The sequence below is a fragment of the Siniperca chuatsi genome, linkage group LG21, assembly GCF_020085105.1.
Source record: "Siniperca chuatsi isolate FFG_IHB_CAS linkage group LG21, ASM2008510v1, whole genome shotgun sequence".
NCBI lineage: Eukaryota > Metazoa > Chordata > Actinopteri > Centrarchiformes > Sinipercidae > Siniperca > Siniperca chuatsi.
Genome location: NC_058062.1, coordinates 21765409 through 21787574, shown reverse-complemented (window position 1 = coordinate 21787574; position 22166 = coordinate 21765409). Strand labels below are relative to the sequence as shown.

The window sequence follows — 22166 nt, the reverse complement described above, 5'->3', positions numbered from 1 at the left end:
ATATTTTAAAAGCTAAATTATAGCTTTTAGCGCAATTTTACCCCATTATGAAAACATTCGTATCTGAAATAGGATTTAGGCTACTTATTTATTGTCTTAGCTCTCTTTTTTGCTATTTTTTCTGCTATGTATTTATTTAGGAAATGTATCATCTAGGCCTATCTGCTACTGGCGTTTATTTTTTAGGCTATATAAATCATTAATATCGTGAAGTCATACAAGTAGACAACATGATTTCAGATTTTTTTTCAGCGTAGCTTTTTGTAGCGTAGGCCTGATATCTAACAAAATAGGCTAATGGTGTCACTCTATCTTACTCGCTTTAGCTGATTCTTTTTCCCCCCTGTATTGGTCCGCAATGAAGACGGTCAATAACAGGCCGCCAAACACACAAGTAGCTTCAATTTTAGGACAATATTAAAAAGAATTGATGGCTACATAATATCTGTGTGGGCTAGCATAAGCTAAGTTTGTCTGATGGCAGAGCCAGTAGAGCCGCTTCACCTCCGCTTCTCCCCGTTAAACATTTTATCTCCAGAGGAGAAATGAATGCCAGGTGCTCTCTCGCGCCTGACAAGCTGGCCACAGGCCACCCCAGCGGTGTGCGCGAGATAGGGACTCCATGGGCGCTCACATTGCTGTTTTTTCCTTCCTCTCTTTTTCCCTTAAGGGGCCATGATAGAGCACTCTGGCCACTCGACCCTAATGAATCACTGACTCGTGAAGCTTCTTCCGGGGATTCTTTCTTTCTTTCTAAATATCTATATCATATTTATTGTTGGCCTCTAAAATCCAAGTGGTTTGTTTATTTATTTATTTTGTCATTTTTCTTAAAGGTATAGGCCCACCGATTAACCAAATGCAAGTTTCTGGAAATGATTTATATATACTACACCCTAACCCCGATTTCCCCTGTCCAAAAATAATTATTTGAGATATATATCTCACCTTGCTAGTTTGATGACCTTTACCATTAATACGTTTTTCTTTGTTACTTCATTTAGAAAATCAAAAAATCTTAATAACGTGCAAAAATATGCATTACTCTCATGTTTCATCTGACCCGTTAAAAATCTGTGTTGCAAGAGTAGCCTGTTATTCAGCAGCAATGGTCGCTTCCGGAGATAGACTCCTATGAGTAAGGATGTGTGAGGTAACAGCCGATTAGACGGAATACAGTAAATCATGTGTGTAAGGCAGAGGTTGACAGAAATAGGCTACCTACACACAAGGAAAATATATACAGGCCACATTCACTGCTGCCATTAGACAACAAAATGTCATGTTCCGCTTGAATAACACCAGACATGGTGGGGGAGTGCTTTATTACAAATAATATTAAAAATAATTCTAAATGAAATTAACTTATCGAATAAATAGAAAAATACTACATATAGTAATGTTTAAAACAATACTGAAAAGAGATTTTATTTCATTTCATTCTTAAATTCAAAGGTGAAGCATCATCATCATCATCCTTGGATTAACTGCTGAAAAATGAGAATTAGTGAATAACACAAAAATAACAACTAATAATTCTACAACTACTACCATTATTAATAATAAGACTAGATAGGCTACTATGTTATTACTTAATAACACTAATAAGAACAATAATAATAATAACTTTGAATTACTATGTGACTTAAGGTAACATTTCAATGAACATTTAACATTAATAAGTGTATGCGTCTTTTCATGTATGTGTGTGAGTACAGAGAGTGAACACAGTTTGCCCTCCTTGTGCCCCCTCCACTAGAGCATCTGCAGGCTGTGCAATGGACTCAGAACGGAGGGGGAGGGTAAGGGGGGTGAGAAAAGAAAAGCAGTGGTTTCTATTCATGTCATGGTGCCTTTCATTGGAGGAAGATGGATTTATCTCTCATTTCTTTACTCTGCCTCTCCTAACTTTTTAGGTCAGATTGCAGGGGACCGTTGGAGAGACACCGTCACGTGACCCCCGGTACCAAATGGTCTTCCGGCAGTGGCTCTCAGCAAGGACCGGAGCACAAGAAGACGCCACCACTTCTCTCAGAAATGCAGAAGACAACATACTACGACAACTCCTCAACACTTTTTGGTGGCTACTCATCCTACCAGGTGCAGGGAGTGGCAGCAGCAGCCGCCAATGGCTTTGGGGGCTACGATGCCCCGGTCCCAGTGTCCCACCACCAGCCGGCCTTCCAGTCAGCAACCCATCTGGATGTGGATTCGTACCAGCGCTCTGCCTGCTCTTTACAGTCGCTGGGCAGTAACGGTGGCCACCAGCAGCCGCAGCAGCTAGCCAAGACCAAGGAGCTGAATGGCAGCTGCATGCGGCCCAGTCTGCCATCTGAGCACCACCCCGGCTCCCAGGTGTCCCCTCCACTGCCGCCCAACTCCAGCAACGGTAATACTGGGGCTCAGCAGCCGGGGGGCAGTGCTGGGGCCTCCTCAGTCTCTAAATCAGGCCCAAATAAGTCCTCTAATTCTTCTGCCTCCATTTCGTCCTCCACATCGTCCTCCTCCTCCTCACTGCCCCCCAACCCGACTATAGCCAAGCAGATCTTTCCCTGGATGAAAGAGAGTCGGCAGACGACCAAGCAGAAAACCTGTTCACCCAGCAACAACTCTGGCAATGGTGTGTTATATTACACCTGTTTCTGTCTCTCTATCTGTCTTTGCTTTGACCCCCACCCCCACCCATAGTACCACAGAAACAACATGGCTTAGCAGAATAATTATTCCTCCTGCACCAGTCTCTCGCTTTCTCTCCCTCATTACTCCTTTCCTTAGCTCCTTCTGTCCTCCTTCTATTTCTTTTTTCCTTCATTTTCCTTCCTCATTAGTGTCTTTGTTCCTATTATCCTGCCTTCTTCTTCCCATCACCACATCCCTCTTTCCTCACCTCTCTTATCAACATCCTCTTTCAAGCACCAGATCCCCAGAGGATTTAAAAGGGTTCTCAGACAATTATGGCAAAACAGGTTTTCACAGGCACTGGTTCAGACAGGGAAATTACCATAGCCAACTAGTCAAGCTGTATTATTTATCTGTACCTGGTGAGTCAGTCTGCTCTTGTCCAAGGTCATTTTAGGCATCTAATTGCTTTTAAATTCACTGATTTGGCTGGTGAGCTGGATTCACTAAAGCATTTATACATCTCCCTGAGAAAGCAATGTTAGCATGAAAGCTGAACAGCACACGCCTAAAATCAAAATAAATTCTGCTTTATAGTTTCTTTAACTTGTCAAAGTTTTTGTTACAAAGTTTAGTCTTTAGTCTTTTGAATGACTAAAGCCCATCAGTAGAGTAACTTTCAAATCCCTAAATATGGCGAGCAGTGAAGTCAAAGGTCAGAGGCATGGCAGTCTGACAAAATAAGTAAAAAGCAGGAAGAAAATATATAACTTTAAAGGTTGGGTATGCGATTCTAATCCAATACATGTCTTTTTGTCAAATTCAGCGAATATCTCCTCATGGTCCACTAGCTGTCTGTTCTGTGTGTGTGCTGAAAAAAACTGTATTTGTACACAGCCCTGGCTCTGTAAATGGAAAACAAACAAAGTGGCTCGGACCGGGCCACACAACACCAGCCATTCCAGCCATGATTTGTGTGTCCCACGGACATTCAGCTTACTTTGTAGGTTGCCAAGATATGCTGTTGTTGTGATGTTTGTTATAGTAGCAGGAGAGTTGTGAGAATTGCTGTCTGGAGCTGGTGTGCTGGCTCTGGGAAACGTCTCGTCCTCTCTGGCTGTTAGCTTCGCAGCAGCAACTGTAGCAACAGTTTTCCAACCCACAACCTTAGTTACATTACTTGCTGTGTGGTCATGGTGTTGGATTTTTCCCTAATCGCATACCCCACCTTTAATGACAAAAGTCCACATACTTACTTGTTGGAAAGGGACAGTTAGTTATTTATATGATGTTTACAAATGAAATAGGGATGTTTGGATTCAACAAATGAAGATCCGAAACACATTTAAAAATACAACTTTGGGCTTTCTTTTCAAGAGTTAGATGAAGACCATTATTATGTCCCTGTGTTAGGTGCAGAGCTGGAATAAGAAGGTGATTTGATTGGCTTAGCTTAGCATAAAGATTGGAAACAGGGGGAAACAGCTAACCTGATTCTGTCTGAAGAGAAAAAATACACCAAGCAACAACTCTAAAGCTCACTGATGCCAACTAATTAATGCATTGTATATCTTTTGTTTAATACGGTGTAGTCCCTCATTCGTCTAGGAGTGTTCTATCGTAGAAAAGGTTTCAGTCGTAGTCATCTGGACACTGTTTTCAGAATCAAGACGTTTCGGCTCCCATCCGGAAGTCAATCTCAATTCTCTTTTGTTTAATCTTTACACATATAGAAATGTAAAAACAACAATGTGTGGTTGTGTGCGGGGGTTACATGCTGGGACTATTTCTTGGCAAACAACAGCCAGGTGCAGGGACTTCATGGAGACGTGTCATCACAGTGAGCTTGCCAGGTTTGGTACCATCATGCCTGTATACTAAAACCTGTGCTCACACACCGTATCTGGCAACTGGTGCTATAGCGGGGGACACCGCACAGAAGTACTGGGTGGATAGATATAGTGTTGTTCATCAAGAAATAATAACACCCTAAAACCACATTTGAGAAATGTTATATCTTGAATATTGTTAAAACAAGGTAATAACAGGATCAGTTCAGTACTAGCAGAGGAGAAACATAGGGAAGAGAGAAACATCCGGTGTTCAATCAGTAATCAGTGTCAAATCTTAAGTAAAAGGACCTAAAAAAGCTGGACTCTATAGAGAAACTTCCATGGCAAATGGTCTAAGCTGACTTTCTTATCAATGACAACTGAGCAGCCATGAGTTCATTACTGAAACAGTACAGTCAATTATAGGACAGTCTAGCTAACCAGCTGCCACAAACCAGTAGCCAATAGCCTGTACACCTTCCTTCATTCATTTACTTTCTCCTCTTCACCTGGCACCTCCTCCTCTCCTTTCCTTGCTCCCCACCCTCTGGTTATTATTTGCCTTCCGATTGCTCTCCTTCCTCCCCTCTCTTCTCCTCCTCTCTTTTTGGCACCTCCCTGGAAAACCACTGCAGGAAGGAAGATATTAACAGGATGAATTTAAATGTCATGTATGATAACAGATGAATAGATTTTCAGAGAGAGGGAGAATGACAAGCAGACATTTGAAATGAAAGATATTAGCAAATGAAGAAAAAATGCAACAGGATGATACATTTGAAAATCATCTGCATATCTGATAATGGGCAAAGACAGATATGTTATTTGAATTGGTAGTTATCATTGAGAAAGAAATATGTTCTGCCATAATGAATGTGAGTCTCATATTCGTATTCAAAAAGCTTTCAGTTGACTGGGCATAGAGTTGAGAAGAGATTAGACTGTTTATTGATGAGAATTTTAAACAATCATTTTGAGAATGTCACTGCTCTGTGAGACAGATGATGTGATGGTTACCACTAGAGTCAACTGTTTATACTGTTGAGAGAGAGATAGAATTATGGAAAGATAGGATCTCAGTGCTTGCTTTGAACTATACCGCATCAGCAATTATTATGTTGTATGAACAATTGCAAGCATGCACATATCAACGTATTCATAACAGAGGCATATTCAACATACACAGAGAGATGGAAGAGCACTGTACCATCACTACTATCTAGTATGGAATGAACATCAAGATGGAAAAAGCACCAGCCCAGAGCTAGCAAAGTATTATGTTGCTGTGTAAGGTAGCATACTTTAGCAGACATTTACTTAAACTTCATTGTGACACATGGAACCTTCAGTATTGCTGGGTTCTAATGATGCAGTGGCTTTTCACACGCTCATGGCACATGGAAAAAAACTCTCAAGTTTTTTTAACACCAGGCATGAAAGATTTGAGAAAAACTAGGTTTTATTTTTAGAGCTCTGGCCATTGGTTCTGTCATGACATAACCAATGGCCATGTAACCATGTTACACCAAAGTAATTGCTGGGATCTTGAAATGCAGCAAGAAACACTAGGGGCCAGACAAACAGACAGGTTGTAAACAAACTCTCAGATTAGTCAAATTTATTTGGAAATGAAGGCGAACAATAAAATTATTACCAAAACTAAACATCATTCACAGTGTAGTGGCTGACTTTGATCTACTGTGCTTGCTGTAGTTGTGTGCACTCACACGAGTTACTTCCATTTCCTGTAGCATCATTTTTGAGGATGTAGTTGGTGCTGTTGAACTGTATCATGTTATAATGACAGGTGTTTCTATTATTTACTCTTCCCCATTGATATAAATGGGTTGGACATAATATTAGAAACACCTCTCAGAATGATGCAACATAATTTAACAACACCACAGACTGCATCCTCCAAAATGATCAGAAAGTTGAATCAACACCTCTCTAAACATTATAATCTTCACGAAGGCACAATTTATTACAGGACTGTTGTATTAGAATGCATCAGTTTGAGCTAGGTGTACCTAATATGCTGGTTGTTCACCTGTTGGGCCTATTTTTACTTATGTTGCCATGTTTCAATATCTCAGCAATTACTTTGATGACCACAATGTTATCATAACCAACAGAACTAATGTTCAGAGCTAAGAAACTAAAACGTTGTAATAGACAAGTGTACCTTAACATTTTTTACATTCTCACTATGGTGGCAGTACTGCTGAAGAATGGCAGTGATTTGGAAAATAAAGGAAGAAGAGTCTAACTTATGAACTGTAAAACTTATTTTGCAATTTATATTGCTATATCATCATTATTTTTATTCTCTTTTTGTTAGTAAAACTATGTGTGTGAAAGGGGCTTTACTTTTACTAATCTTCTCAACCCAGGCTGTTTTTGTCTAAACATACATCTGACTGATAAAGAAGTGACAGTAGCTGATTTGAGGTTCACCAGCTTTTATGGCTTGCAAACAAATTATATGAAGCATCCTGCAAACATTTAATTTTAACAATTTTTAGGCAGAACACTTTATTGCAGAACTGATGGAAATTATGGACGATAATCATCAGCTACATGCTAGTTCATTGTGGCTAGTATATTTGACTAGTTGAGGTGTTTTGTGTCAGATAACCAACTATCATTGCGAATCTTATTCAGTTAAACACGTGTCTTATAAAGCAGTGACAGCAGCTGGTGGATTTGAAGTTTAGCAGGTTCTAAGGCCTTAAAACTAAATGATTAGCCTCCTGCTGAGAGTAACATACACATTACCATTATGAAAAAAAAAAAACATTGTCATTTATCACTTGCACTCACTATGAGTGACTAACAATGCACCAGTAGATAGCAGGTTTCCACTGGTATCCAAAGCCCAAGGGTCATGAAATTCACTCAAAATAAACAACAGTGGTATCAAATCAAGTAAAAAAAAAAAAATCAAACAAATTGTAGATACAAGCTTTTTAAAACCCAGCACCATCCTCATCAACAAAAACATGTTCAAAATCCTCCCCCCAAGTGTCTGAGCAAGTCTCTGAATATAATTCAGCTCTATTAGGAGTCAGTATAACTATCACATAAATGTGGTGAGAAGTTTGACTTTTCTTGGCGATGAGAGTGCAGGTCAACCTCAGTTCCTGTTCATAGTCCTTATGCTGCATCTGCTCTTGCTGTCGGGGTTTGTCTTTCTAGCCAAGATGCAATTTAGTTGCCTTCGGCCAGTGCCGGGCCCTCTGTCTCTTAATAACTGCCACTGTTATGAAGTGTTGACAACTAATATCAAGGGATAATTCTGCCAGCATGCCCATACCCCCCTCTGCTTTATTAAGAACCTGAATGCTTTCAATTTCCTCCAGCATGCAGCCTGAGTGTGTTTTATTCTCTCTTCCTCTCTGGGTCTCTCAATTTTCGTTTCATCATCTTTTTGCCTCTTTCCTTACTATATCTTCCTTTTTTCATTACCACTCTTTTCTTCCTTTTTTGTATATTTCTCCCACTTTCACCCTCTTAATTTTCTTGGGTTTTTGTGCTCCCATGTTTCTTTTGATAGTTTTTCTTTGTTTTTTTCCCTGTATCCTCTTCATTTTTTCATTTTATTTTCCCTGTATTTTTCTCACTTGCCCTTTCTCTGTGTAATGTTTTGTCTTCACTCCTCAGCATCAGGAGGAGCTGAGAGTGGTAGCAGTGGGGAGAAGAGTCCTACCAGCGGGTCATCAGCGTCATCTAAGCGGGCTCGTACGGCGTACACCAGCGCCCAGCTGGTTGAGCTGGAGAAGGAGTTCCACTTCAACCGGTACCTGTGCCGGCCGCGGCGCGTGGAGATGGCCAACCTGCTCAACCTGTCCGAACGCCAGATCAAGATCTGGTTCCAGAACCGACGTATGAAGTACAAGAAGGACCAGAAGTCCAAGGGCCTGAGCTCCAGCTCTGGAGGGCCCTCACCAACTGGCTCCCCACCCCTACCCATGCAGTCCTCCGCCAGCTTCCTCAACTCAATGCACTCCATGGGAGGGGGAGGCGGGGGAGGAGGGGCAGGTTATGACGTGCCATCTCCGCAATCCTTTGGCAAGCCCCACCAGGGAGTTTCTTACTCCATGTCCACTGCCTACTCCAATGTCCCCATGAAGGGCTGCCCCCCTCAGCAGAAGTATGGTGCCCCAGACCCAGACTATGGTGAACCCCATCCCCACCATGGCCTAGTGCAGGCCAACAGCTCCGGCTATGGGACTCCCACCAACATGCAGGCCAGTCCAGTCTACGTGGGGGGTGGCAGCTATGTGGAACCCATGCCTGGCTCGGGGCCCTCCATGTATGGGCTAAACCACCTCGGCCCCACACCACCCCACCACCAAACCATGGACTACAATGGCGCGGGGCCCATGTCGGCCACCAACCAGCACCACGTGGGTGGAGGGCCCCCCCCGGGTCCCTGTGACCCTCCCACACACCCGACGTACACCGAGCTGTCGGCGCACCACACCTCGACTCAGGGCAGAATCCAGGAAGCACCCAAGCTCACTCACCTGTAGCAGGTTTGGAAAAAAAAATGACAACGTAGGAAATAGTAAAGACGTCAAGAACACGTAACACGACGTGACTCACTAACAGACTAACACGTGGAGACTTTACTTCTGCAACGGGACAGCAGGAGAGACAGAACTAGACAGACAGGAACCATCCAGTGGTTTGTCCTGTGCACTACACAAAGGGGAACGATCAGTGTTTGGTGTTGTCCAGCCCCACCCTGTTTCCACTGCCTTCACCAATAGCTCCATTAAGTCTGATTAGGGCTCACTGTTACCTTGAAGGGGCAGTTTAATTTTAAAAAGACAAAGGTTGTGACGATTATCAAGTAGCAGCAATCAAACCAAACCATTCGTGCTGCCAAAAGAGTCAATAAAAGGCACATCTCTGCTGTGTAAAGTACTGAAATCAATGGTAGTTTCCTAAAATGTTTTAAGCAGGGACCAAACTTACTAACTCAGAATCAGTTTTATTAGTCAAGTATGTGTACACACACAATGAATTTGAATCTGGTTTTAAGTTGATCACAATGTACTTAAACATGTAGAACTCTCTACTACTGAAACCTTACATCCTCATACAGGCAAAAAGAAAACTAAAACTTTTTTACCTTCCCATAAAAAATGGTTAATTTAACTTACACATTCAAAACTGCTGTCAATGTAAATTATCAGTAATTAATGTTTCTTTTTAGAACTCTTGGTTTCCTTTACCCATGCTTACACATTTAACAATGATCTTTTTAGAGCAATTTACACTAAACTCTGAGTCTATTTCTTGGTCCCAGAGCAGTGAAGCATATTGTAGGTGTGGGAGACGAGGTGTACAGTCAATTGTCTCCCACGTCCCCCAGGGACAATAAATATCAGGAAGCTTGTCTTGTGGCACTGGTGCAGAGACATATCGGCAGCTGTATGGCATAACAGGATATATGGTGAGCACCATTGTTTAGTATTCATTAGACTGATAATCTAAAATCAAAAAAATGCAATATGGACTACTGTATTCAAACAAAGCACATGTCAAAAAAGTGAGATATCAGTTTTTGATGAACAATATTTCTCAGAAACCAAAAAATAATCTAAAGTGAAAGAAAAGTCTCTCTTTATAATGTGGTATATTTAAGTTACTCAGCAAAATAATTGCAGCATTATTATTTACTAGTTATACAAGTTTTCCTTCATGGATTTTTAATGCATTACTGGACTTATCCAAACACTTTTTGTGTGGGCGGAGCAAATTGCAGCAGTAGCTCAGCTACCATGTTGTAAAAAAGCCTGTAATGGCTCTGTTAGAGCTAGTACAGGGTTTAAAATTGTACTTTGATAATAAAATCTCCCCCCTAAGACACACACATATACAAACAGTTCTCCCGCCTGGTAAATGAAATAGTTGAGATGTTAATGGGCAGTAAACGAGGTGGTTAGATTTATGACGCTGAGCTCTCTCCCCCTCCAGGCAACACATGTTGTTGTCAGCCAAGCTGAGCTATGTGGAGGACTCTGCCTCTCCATCAGCCGGAGAGAGAGGGAGAACAGAAATATATGGCTCGAGCTGGCAGCACTCGTCTTCCTCTGTTCCCCTCGTTCCACAAAGCACATAAAAACCACTGGATGGTCTTTCCTTCACTGTCTGTTTTTGCCTCCTGCCGTACCCGTTTCTGTCCATCCAGACTGAATCACTACTAACCCACCGTCTCCTGTCTGTGGCAGTAGCACATGGCTTCTGAAGGAGGCAAAATTTCTCACAATCCGCCACAGACTACCCCCCCACACACACATCATCACCACAAATGCACTCACCACCTCTCACATCACTCTAACAGGGTTTAAGAAGCTACAAACTCAAAGGCTAAACTAGCTCCCATAAGCACACATTTGTGCTAAGCTACATTAGCTAATCACTGTTTCACACACACACACAGCAATGGTAAGCTAGCTTCCTTTCATTGACACACATCCACAGCCAGGTTATGCCAGCTGTTGACATCTTCAAACAAACACATGAGAGGACATGGAAGAGAAATTTTTAATGTTCTTATTTTAGCACATCATCGACACAGGGTAAATATAAAGTGGAGAACACTATTTATTTATGTTTGGGTAAGTCATTGCCCACCTCTCTCTCTCTCTCTCTCTCTCTCTCTCTCTCTCTCTCTCTCTCTCCCCTCTCACTATCACTTTGGAAGGGTTCACTTACATTAGCGGACACCAATGCGTAAAAGTCCACATTATATATTGTTTTGTTTTGTTCTCACATATCTTAACTTTTAACATGGATACAGGGTATATATTTGAACAAACATGCATGTCCCAGAAACCTGAGCTGACGTGTATCGCACATTTTGAAAACAACTGGGTTTATTTGTTTGAACCATCAGTGAGGGGAGTTAGGGACAACACACACGAGACCCTTACAGAGTGTTTCAGCCAGTGTTCAAAACTGAAAACAAGCTGTGTGTTTGACTCTTACTACACTCTCTGCTGTTCTGGAAATAAACCTGTCATATGGTTTTTAAAAGTGCAGATTTACACAAACGCTTTTCACATCTGGGCATCATCGTTGCACTTAGAGTTTACATTTTGATGGTTAAAGGTAAAAAATAATAATAATAAAATCTTATTTTGAAGACGGAAGGCCCTCCAATCAATGCGTCTTTCGCCAATGTTTGTTCAAGTGAACATTCATATATAAATATTTATTTGTTATAGCCAGTTTAAAAAGACGTTCTGTTTTGTATTATTATTATTTATCCTTCATGTATTTATATCGAGAAAAAATACTGTACTTTTTTAGTATTCACCTGTTATGAAAGAAAAAAAACAATGTTGTGTTTCTTCTTGTCCATTGTACTGAAGTTACATTTTTTAGTTCTTGTATTTTAGAAGAAAATAAGTAGTTTTTATGTTCATATAATGACCCTTGTACATAAATGTCTTGGCTTGTACAGGGGAAAAGGCAAGGATGGGGATTGGTGACCCATCCGTGCATAGTTGGAAAATTTAGACAAACTATTAGCTGGAAAAAGAACAAGTCTTTTTGGAGAAAAAAACTCCTTTCTTTGTCCTTTGTAGCTCCTTTTTCTTTGATTGTTGAGAGAGTTGTCTGTCGAACAATTCTTTAATAAAATGTTATGTTATTCAGAGCTATCGTCAGTTTTTTATGATTCTCAGGAGTGAAGACTTGTGTTTTCATAAATAATTAATTTAATAATTACATCATCATCCCGAAAACTTAGAAAGTCCCATCAGAAAGTGCAATAAGACTTTGTTAGGCAGTGCTCCTGTCAGGTGAAAACCATGCCGACACCAATTGTATTGACTGTCATAGCAACATGCAAACAGCCCTTTGCACTGCTGGGAGCCTCTTGGCTGCCAGCTGTGGCGAACTTCATAAACTATGAAAATATGAAAATAATTGCACACCGGGATTAAAACTCAACAAACTTTTAAAGTAAGTGGTGGTGCATATTTTTGTTGATTATCAACTTAGAAGGATGACATATTCTTCTAAAAGAATTGTCATCTTACTAAACCCTTTAAAATCAGCTGACCTCAATGATAGAAAGTGTTGAAACCCAAAACAAGAGTGCTTTTTGTAGATACTGAGAAGTTAACATTTTATGTTGTGCGATGTAGAGTAATTGGTCTGTGTTCCAGTATAGGGATCATGTATATTCTATGATGTGATGATTGCGGACACAAAACACTGTTCATGAATCCCAGATCTGGTGTGACTTCTTTCAAACAGCATGTCTCTGGTTGAGGGATGACCTGACATTGATGCCAGCATTGAACATCAAGTTGATACCTCAGGCTACAGCATGACATCACTGTCAGAAAACTTTCCCTATAATTAAATATGAAGCCTAGAGCCACATGTAACATGTCAGAAATAAAAAGAAAACATATTTAACCTTTAGGAAAACGTCAAATCTGCTTTTAGCCTCCTTTATCCTTTACAAACTAGACAGAAAGAAGCTAAAGTATAGCTGCCAGAGAAGGTTTAATTTTCCAAGCACAGCTATAACACTATTATTTTGCTGGTGGCTGGTATTCATTTACCATACCAGTTACTATCACAAACGATCCACTGATGCTAATGTCAGATACTGCACTGCATCCTAGTGAAGGTCTAAGAATTATTCCTGTACTTAAAACCTGATACTTGTTGCCACTTGATTTTTTAGAGACCTCTCTTTAAGGAGGAAAAATTGAGCTCTGTTGTTTTTGTCTGAAGGTCCGTGTTCAGTAACAGAAAAAGCTCAAACTCACTCAGAACCAGTGTTGATAGTTTAGTGTCTGGTGTCGATATCAAATCTACCCTCACAGTTTCGCTTCTGATGGATGTATTCAGCAGTGATTACTGTCACTGGTTCTGAAGAAAACATTTAAGAGTCCATTTCTCTAAAAAAAAAAAAAAAAGATACAATTTTGGAAAATTGAATGCAGGCCGTGGTTTTAAATTATAAAATTAACTTGTTATCATGTTTAAGTTACCAATTATTTGGAGTAGCAAAGTGGCAGCAAAACGACTCTTAAACACACAATCCCTGCTGCTGAAGTGTCCTCAGAGCAAAACACTGAAACCCTATCTGACCTCTAAACCTGAACCCAAATCAGCACTGGACTTAGAGCTAAAAACAGAATGAACCAAATCCATCACTGCAGGAGTTTCACACAACACACTCTGTTCCTCTGCATAAACATTTGTATTTGTATTCGTATAAGTATTTGTCAAGTATTTTCTTGACATATTTCTTGCATGGCTTAGTGCAGCATTTTACTATTCAATTAAACCCCTGTTTGACAATTTAAAATTTTCATCATTTGAATTACTCACTGTTTAATAATTGACTGTTGATTATTAGCTGTCTGGATTGATGAGAACGTTAATTTTCATTCTTAGGGGGAAAAAGGTTCCACCTTTTTCAACAGATAGGAGACCCAAGATAAGTCGCCTGTGCCTAACTGCAGAACTAGTAGGGGAGCCAAGAGCAGAGAGCTTTTTTGAAACAGAGAAAAAAAACAAACAGTTCACAGTTCAGACATTTTAGCTTAACATTTTTTTTCTCTTTTCAGCTTCATTTTTCTCTTGCTATCTCTCTTTTTCACAAACAAATACTGATCCTCTTGCTAGCTATGTGTGCCCTGTGTTTATGTTTATGACTAAAAAAAGCAGGAGGCCTGCGCCTTGTCCCAGTCACGTGGTCTCTAACCCCACCCCACCCCTCTCCCTCTCTTTCCCTCCCTCTCTCTCTAGCACGCGCTTCTGCTCAGAGGCCTGAGAGCAGCATAAAACTTGGGACATAAATCAGGCTCCCATAAATAATTGCCGTACTTCCCTTTACATCTCCGTTGGACTAACAGACAATAAAAACACCAATAAGCAGAGATTGGATCTAATTTATTGCCTCATAAAAACAGACGGAGAGCTAGGCTCGGCTTCAGCAACGCAGTTACTGCTGAAAACAGTACAGCTACTACTGTAGAACACGCTCGCAGCCAGCTGATCTGGAGTAGTGTTCCAAAATTATAACTGCAATTTAATAAGGTTACGATTTTTACGTATATTAGGCAGAGAACCTGTCAAAAATGTTAGTTAGCATTAAGTACTAGACGAATAGTAGAAAATCCCTGGTCATTTATACTCAGCAGACTAAACAGAATGAGTAACTACAATTCATTAACTGTTACTTTTGAAGCTTTTTCTTTTCTTTGTTTTTTTAAAAACCGGAAACAGGTCTTGAACCAATAAAAATCTCAAATATTAATAATTAGTGATTCAATTAACTAGAACAAATTAAAACGTAGGTTCTGGAAGCAAAAATACATGATTTACCCTACCATTAAAAGTAACCCCAAAACAAAAGAAGGGACTGCAAAATAAAATTGCATTAAATTAAAAGTCAAAAATCCCCATCTTCAGTCGACCAATCCACGCGTCCCATGTAATGATTAGCATGGAAAAAGGGTTCTGCTCTCTTCCAAAACTCCCAATAAACTCGTCGAAATTTAACAAAAAAATAAAAATAGAATTATAAAATCGAGACATACTAAAAATGAGACAAAGAAAAGAAACCAAACTGGTGCAGTATTGTGATGTTGGAGCTCAGTCAGCAGATTGTGTCTGCTGTGTTTGGGCTTGTCTGTGGTGTGTGTTCATGCAGCCTCGGCCTACTCACTTCCTGCGCTTTCTGCTGCGCTCAATGGCCCTCACTCCCACACACATTTCTGCTTTTTCTGCCTCTTTTTCAGAGCCAGGGGGCGAAGCCAAATGGCATGGGAAAGAGGGGGGAGAATGGGGTGCGAGATAAATAGCTTATATCAATTTGTCCCTGGTTACTGAGTCATTTTTAAAGAGATATTTCGTCATGATATGCGCGTATTTGCTGCGCGTAAAAGCATTGTAAAAAATAATAAAACATGGCGAATAATGGACCTAAAAGGAGAGAGATATAGAGAGTAAGACTTGAGGTTTCCTTTTTATTTAGGGAGAGGGGGGCTGCTGTCAGTCTCTTTGCAGGGAGAGAAAGATTGATCACCGCACTTCTTTTTTTCCACTCGGGGCTCCTCTGGTCCTCCCCAAAATACCCTCTGCTGAACTCCCAAGTTCCTGATCTTAATAAAAAATCTACATGTACGTCCTGTTAAATCTTAAAGCCATCAGCACACCCTCACTTACTATTAGCATTGATATTATTGACGCTGTATTATTATTTTTACTATTAGGAGGAACAGGAGGCCTGCGCTCTCCCCTCCTTTTTCCAGCTGCAGGAGCGACCTCGCTGTGAACTCTCTCTCTCTCTCTCCCTCTCTCTCCCTCTTTCTCTGCGTAAACACACCGAGCATTTTTAACACACACACATTATACTGGAGAGAGGGGATGAGTGAGAACCATGGTAGCTTGCACGAAGAATTTTGGAGCTTGTGTGCAGAGACTATTTTAGTGAGATTATATTTAGACAGTAGGTTTCTATCTCTCGCAAACACACTGGGAACTCTCTCTCTCTCTCTGCGTAAACACACTGAGCATTTTTAACACACACAGTATACTGGAGTGAGGGGATGAGTGAGAACCATGGTAGCTTGCACGAAGAATTTTGGAGCTTGTGTGCAGAGACTATTTTAGTGAGATTATATTTAGACAGTAGGTTTCTATCTCTCGCAAACGCACACTGACGAATGCTCCAACGACTGTTTCAAAAAAAGCATAATCCCAAATACATGAAGAAGTCTATTAAATACAGAAAAATTACACTTACACACCAACAGGCTCCCTCGCTTCCCAGTTAAATCTAAGTTTTATGTCTTTCCTCTGTTAGAAGCCAATCTGCTTCATCTTCACTACCGCTGAGTAGAAATCTTCATCATCCTCTCCTCTTGAGCTTCTGCGCCATCTAAAACCCTGTCCAAGTTTTCTGTGTCTAAATTGGGGATTTTCACTCTCTGTCATACGTTATAAGATTAATGAGCTTAGTTCTGTAAACAGTACTTTTTTTCTAAAGGAGCCATATTGTAAACGGTGCTTGAAAGCTCCGTTCACCTAATGTTAACCGTCACTACATCACCCAGAGGACCGAAAACATGTCCGAGAGACGCTCTATTGTTTGTGCGTAACACCGGGCCGGGATGCGCCGACCCGCCGCCCACATGGCGCACATGGCGACCGGCCACCTTGCCGTTTTTTTTCTCCCCAGAATTTACCCCCGTTAAGGCAAAACAATAGCAACTATCATGTGATACAGCCCCTCTTTGCCACAGCATTTGGTGGAAAAATAATAATGCTGCTACCCACAGCCATCGCCGCCACCAGGCCGGGCCCCTAATTGGCTGTTTTGGGTCACATGACCAGGAATTGGCTGCAATTTCGCCCCATAGTTCTTCAGTTTAGCCTACCCAGGTCCCCATACGCTAGTAATATCACCAATATACACAATTATTATATAGCCACCGCATTTACGCCATTGCGGTCGGTAGCATAAATGCTCGTACGTTTTTTCATTTCGTTTTATTTGTTTAAGAAGCCATATTGTGTTGTGTGCGTGTGTGAGTGTGCGTGTGTGTATGTCTTTTTTTATTTTTTTATTTTGGGGAAGGGATTGTTCGGGGGTCTCGCCGTTTGAGGGTGAAACCGGTTTGAGGGAGCTATGAATTTTGAATTTGAGAGGGAGATCGGTTTTATAAACAGCCAGCCGTCCCTAGCAGAGTGCCTGACGTCCTTCCCCGCCATCCTGGAGTCATTTCAAACTTCATCAATCAAGGAGTCGACAGTAATTCCGCCTCCCTTCGAGCACACTATCCCCAGCCTCAGCCCCTGCACAGCCAGCCAGCCGAGACCGACTGCTAGGAGCCAGCAGAACCGGAGAACCTCCGCCACTAATGGCCTCCAGACGCACCACCGATCCGCCCAGCAGCCTTGCCCGCCCGGCCAGGCCCCTGGCACGGCCACGGTCACCCCGGCCGGTCCGCTGGCCCACGAGTTCCCCTGGATGAAGGAGAAGAAGTCATCAAAGAAGTGCCCCAAGCCTGGGAGCAGCTCCAGCAGTAGCGGATCCATCATCCCCCCCGCCTCGTCCTCCCCGTCGCCGACCGCCTCCGGGTACGCTTCGGCGGGCATCGAGTCCCCCACAGGTCGGTATACTGGGATGCAAGAGCCACTATGTGTGTGTGTGTGTGTGTGTGTGTGGTGGGAGTGTGAGGGGTGCGCAGCCTGTGTTTTAATTTTCTGTCTGGATCTTCATTTCACTTCCACTTCAGAAATAACCTACCATTCATTACACACACCATGGATGTTGTTAGATGGCATTGTCTTTTTCGTCCTCAGTGTGTGTGTGTGTGTGTATTGTGCAGTGCTGTAATGCTGTGTCAACAGGGAAGCCATATCTAGACCACTGCATTATGGTGCAGCACTTTGCACACTCCCTCATTATGCATTTAAATATGTACCCATTAATGTTTACACACATCATCTCTGTCATTTTTAGGATCAATATGTAGAATTCAGCTTTACACTGAGTAAACCCAACATCCCGTTAGTTCTGTACCGTCTATAGCCTACATTTCATTGCATTGCATTATGTCCATATAGAATTATTTATCGTGCATAAAGACCCGCATAGGAGGATTTTTTTAAATTTTCTTTATCCATCCTGCAGATGATTGCTGCTGCAGCCTTTATCATTCTGTTCACTGAGTGGTGTGATTTGCTATCAGCAGCAGCAGCAGCAGCAGCATCGTCCTAGTATTATATATTCATAAGACAACTGAAATGGTAGCCATATTGGATGGAGGTAGGAAATATAACGGCGAGGCAAAGATACCGGACAAAATTTGTTGGGGTGGGGGTTGGGTGTATGAGCTACATCCACACAGGATACAGACTGCGCAAAATCTGATTTTCTTGGATTTAGGTAATTTCTTTTACACTGACCTGAATAACAATCACTGCGTCTTAATATTTGTTCCCTCTTATTCTTCGCTTCTCCAAACACAAAATCCAACCCCCATTCATTTAAATGGAAATTTTTGTTTTCTCATCTTCTCGCCCAATTTCCTGCTATTTCATTTATAAAGCCATTCAGGGTTTTAGTTATGTTTATGACGGATACCGCCACATTTGTTTCACATCGACATCCCCACATTTCCCTGCACATTTCCTCCCTATCCCATGATTTATTTATTTTCCTGTCTGCATTTCTCTGATCACATGCTGCAGCCTCTCACAGCAGGCTCGCTGCACTCCAGGCTTTACAGAGGAATGAAACCCACTTTGACATTATGATCATCTGTCTTTATCTGAGTTTTCTTTTCTTTATTCCTTTCTTTTTTTCCTTTAACAAATTGTTCCGTTCTTACAGTTATGGCTTTGGCTGCTACTGTAATTGGAAGGAGTATTTTTATGAGACTTTTTGTATTTTATTACAGACAGAAGAGCCGAGGGGATTTCTGCTCGATGCTGAAGCAGCTTAGTTCTGAAAATCTTGCACGCAATAAAATTGTGGAGGTTTTACAGGGCTCTCTTGAAGTACATTACAATTTGAAGTTTAAACGAAATAAAAAATAAATAAATAAAAAAAATAGAATAGTTTCAAAAGATTTTGTACAATAAATCATCCACATAATTTCTCTCGGTCTCCCTCCCTTATTTGTCTTTGTCTCCCTGCAGACCCGAGCCAGGCGAGTCTGGATGGTGGAGGAGCCGGGTCCCGCCGGCTGCGCACGGCCTACACCAACACACAGCTGTTGGAGCTGGAGAAGGAGTTCCACTTCAACAAGTACCTATGCCGGCCCAGGAGGGTGGAGATCGCTGCCCTTTTGGATCTGACCGAGCGACAGGTCAAAGTTTGGTTCCAGAACCGGCGGATGAAACACAAGCGCCAGACTACGCACCACAGGGACGGCGGTGGAGGAGGCAATGAATCCAGCGACCCGGGCGCGTTTGAGCCACTCGAAGGCGCCGATGCCTCATCCCCGTACTCAAGCCAGCCGCTGGAAGCATCTGGCACCGGGGAGGCTACATCGGAGGGGGAGCCGGGGAGCGGCAATCCATCTTCGGTCGCTGCTCCCACCTCCTACGCTAATGACAGCGGGGACAATGCACAGCCCACGCCGGAGGAGGGCTGTAGTTTGAGCCGTCCCGAACGCCCACCGCTGCCAGGGTTATCTGGCTCCTCTGACGCTGCTGCGACTCACCCCTCCCCGCCGGCATTCGCCGCGACAAACTCCGCTGACAACCCGGGCCTAATGCAGCTCTGCGAGGTCGGGCTCGCAGCAGCCACAGCGTCCGAATCGTCATTCTCCGAGCAGCCGGACTCCTCCATCACCTCCTCCTCTGCTCCTCCTGCCGCCTCCTCATCCACGCTCCCCGACCTGACCTTCTTTGCCGGGGACGCCTGCCTGTCACCCAGCTTGCAGAGTTCCCTGGATAGTCCGGTGGATTTCTCCGAGGAGGACTTCGACCTGTTCACAAGCACACTGTGCACCATAGACCTGCAGCACCTCAACTTCTGAGGCCATCTGCAACGTTTAAATATGAACGAAAAATCTAAATGAAAAACCAAGTGAAGGAGTGGACGAACAATCGAGCAGAGGAGACAGAACTCGGCGAGGACTCTGTTGTTTAAAAAGCATAAAAGCTTCTCGGCAACATTCCTGAAACATTTCTGAATGAAAATTATGTTCGTTTTTAAATACATTTTTTCGTATTCTTGCTGGTTTTAATTTGCAGCTATAATGTAGTTTAAGAGAGATGCATTTTTTTTTATTTTAAACATCGAAGGAAAATAGTTTTTTTTTTCACGACCGAAAAGTTGTGGATTTTTTCTCTCCCCTTGTCCAAATTTCAGGTATTTATTGCCTTTCTTGTTTTTGATATTTTTTGTTAAAATTATGAATCCTTAGTGAATCAGTATGCGTGGATTTGTTTCCTCTAGTCCATTCTGGTGCAGCTTCATGGATCCTTAATAACTTCTCAGGAACTGTTCACGGAGTCTAGGGGCAGATAGCTGGACTGCTCTTAGAAAATCGAAACTGAAGAATGAATTAATTCTCTCTCTGAACGAGACAAGACGAGAGAGAAGCCCTGCTGATGACCCGAGTTTTAGACCCTAGTTTATTTATTGAGATTCTTTAATAGTGAAAATTCAAATTATTTATTGTACATATATTTTCATAGTGGAATAATAATAATAATAATAATAATAAAAACCCACAAACATTTACGGTGTGGCCCATGTCGTTTTCTTCAAGGAGTGCTAAATACCTATAGCATACTTATATAATTATATAATAATTAGACATATGGCATGCAGTAAATCTATTTTTATGCAGCTAACACTAATAATACAGTGCAATTTTATAATAGCCTAAATATAAAACAAAGTGAGTATTCAACAGTAGACCTATTAGCATTTTTTATAATGTTTTGGCTGCTGTTACTTGTAATAGTGGACAATATTTGTATTTCTTTATAGTATATGCCTATATAATTTTCATAATTCATTTATACATTGCAAATAGCAATATGCCTATCATTTCCAGTTTTTTTCTTTCTAATTATTAAGATACAGTTTGACTTTATAGTGAAGTATTTGTCATTTTATGATATTTTTATCTTCTAATATATATTTTAATTCTGGCTCATAATTTGGACTGAATGCAGATTTCAAGTTTGAATGCATGGCTCTGTTTAGTTTTCCCACACTATAAAAGATAAATAGCCTATATAGCCTGGTGTGGCCCAGTATGGCTCAACTCATGTGTGTTTTCGCAGAGATAACCCTGAAGAAATGACTTTGAGGAAAGAATGAGATATTTTCCAGAGCAGATAAAAGGAAGAGAAACGTCTGAGGCCACAGCAGGATCATTGTTTTCCTCAAGTTAGCTTAGCATGGGTATTCCTCTGCCTCTGAGTAGGCACTAATGGTTAGCAAAGCATGGCCCTCCACAGCAGTAGCTTTCATTGTGTGAGAAGAGCAGAGTAACTACAATGTAGCCTTTTATTGAGAGTGTGTGAGACCCGGATTTAACCACAGTGTAGCACAACTCACCCTTTATTTGTAGTCTGTGAGCATGGAAGTTAACTGTAGCTTGGCATTGCAAATTATCTCCAATTATTAAGGCAGTAGGGTGAATTTGTAGCAAACCCTGAGTTAGCATGGCTAGCTCCATGCCATTAGTGTGTGTGGATGGGTTGCTAACTAGCTCCTCCTCCTCCTCCTCCTTCTCCTCCAGCAGAGTCAAAATGGCGCTGAAGACAAAGCAGGATGTGAACAATGAGCAGGGGCAGCCATTACAGGATGACTGGCTCACTGTGACAGGCATAGTGTGTGTGTGTGTGTGTGTGTGTGTGTGTGTGTGTGTGTGTGTGAGAGAGAGAGAGAGAGAGAGAGAGAGAGAGAGAGAGAGAGAGAGAGAGAGATAAATAAAAATAAATTGTGTGTGTGTGTAATAGGGAAAGTCAAAGAGAAAGAAATATGATTGTTTTATAGGCTACAGATTCAAGACAGGTTTATGGCTGATTGCTTTATTTATTGTAATAAAAAATACTAACAATAATAATAATAACAATAATAATAATCTTTTTAGGATATAATTTCATTTATAATTTTTAGACTATATCTAAATGTCAAAAATATTTACAAACCCACTGCTTCAGAAAAAAAAACATTGACTCAGTTGTTAT

The 22166-nt window shown here is 41.5% G+C and overlaps 2 protein-coding genes across 18 annotated transcripts in view; both read left to right on the top strand.

Annotated features, from left to right (window-relative positions):
- hoxb3a (homeobox B3a) overlaps positions 1-12126 on the top strand; it is a 100059-nt gene extending 87933 nt beyond the window's left edge. For 16 of the 17 annotated variants that reach the window (XM_044182154.1, XM_044182160.1, XM_044182161.1 and 13 more), the window contains 2 exons: positions 1917-2620; positions 8115-12126. In XM_044182154.1, coding sequence (XP_044038089.1) covers positions 2038-2620; positions 8115-8986 — 1455 coding nt within the window. In that variant the 5' untranslated portion in view covers positions 1917-2037 and the 3' untranslated portion in view covers positions 8987-12126. The remainder of the gene's footprint in view (positions 1-1916; positions 2621-8114) is intronic. The other variant, XM_044182162.1, reaches the window with a different exon arrangement.
- A 246-nt stretch (positions 12127-12372) lies between these two features.
- hoxb2a (homeobox B2a) lies at positions 12373-20701 on the top strand. Its single transcript, XM_044182171.1, has 2 exons — positions 12373-17614; positions 19149-20701. Exons 1-2 carry the CDS (start codon positions 17131-17133, stop codon positions 19991-19993), a joined length of 1329 nt encoding a protein of 442 aa, XP_044038106.1. The 5' UTR covers positions 12373-17130; the 3' UTR covers positions 19994-20701.
- The last annotated feature ends 1465 nt before the right edge of the window (positions 20702-22166 follow it).

What these genes read in the sequence shown, in the direction of transcription:
- hoxb2a (XM_044182171.1), top strand. Translation starts at nt 17,131, where the DNA reads ATGAATTTTGAATTTGAGAGGGAGATCGGTTTTATAAACAGCCAGCCG. An exon ending in GGGCATCGAGTCCCCCACAG is followed by an intron (nt 17,615 to 19,148) that starts GTCGGTATACTG and finishes GTCTCCCTGCAG; the next exon opens with ACCCGAGCCAGGCGAGTCTG.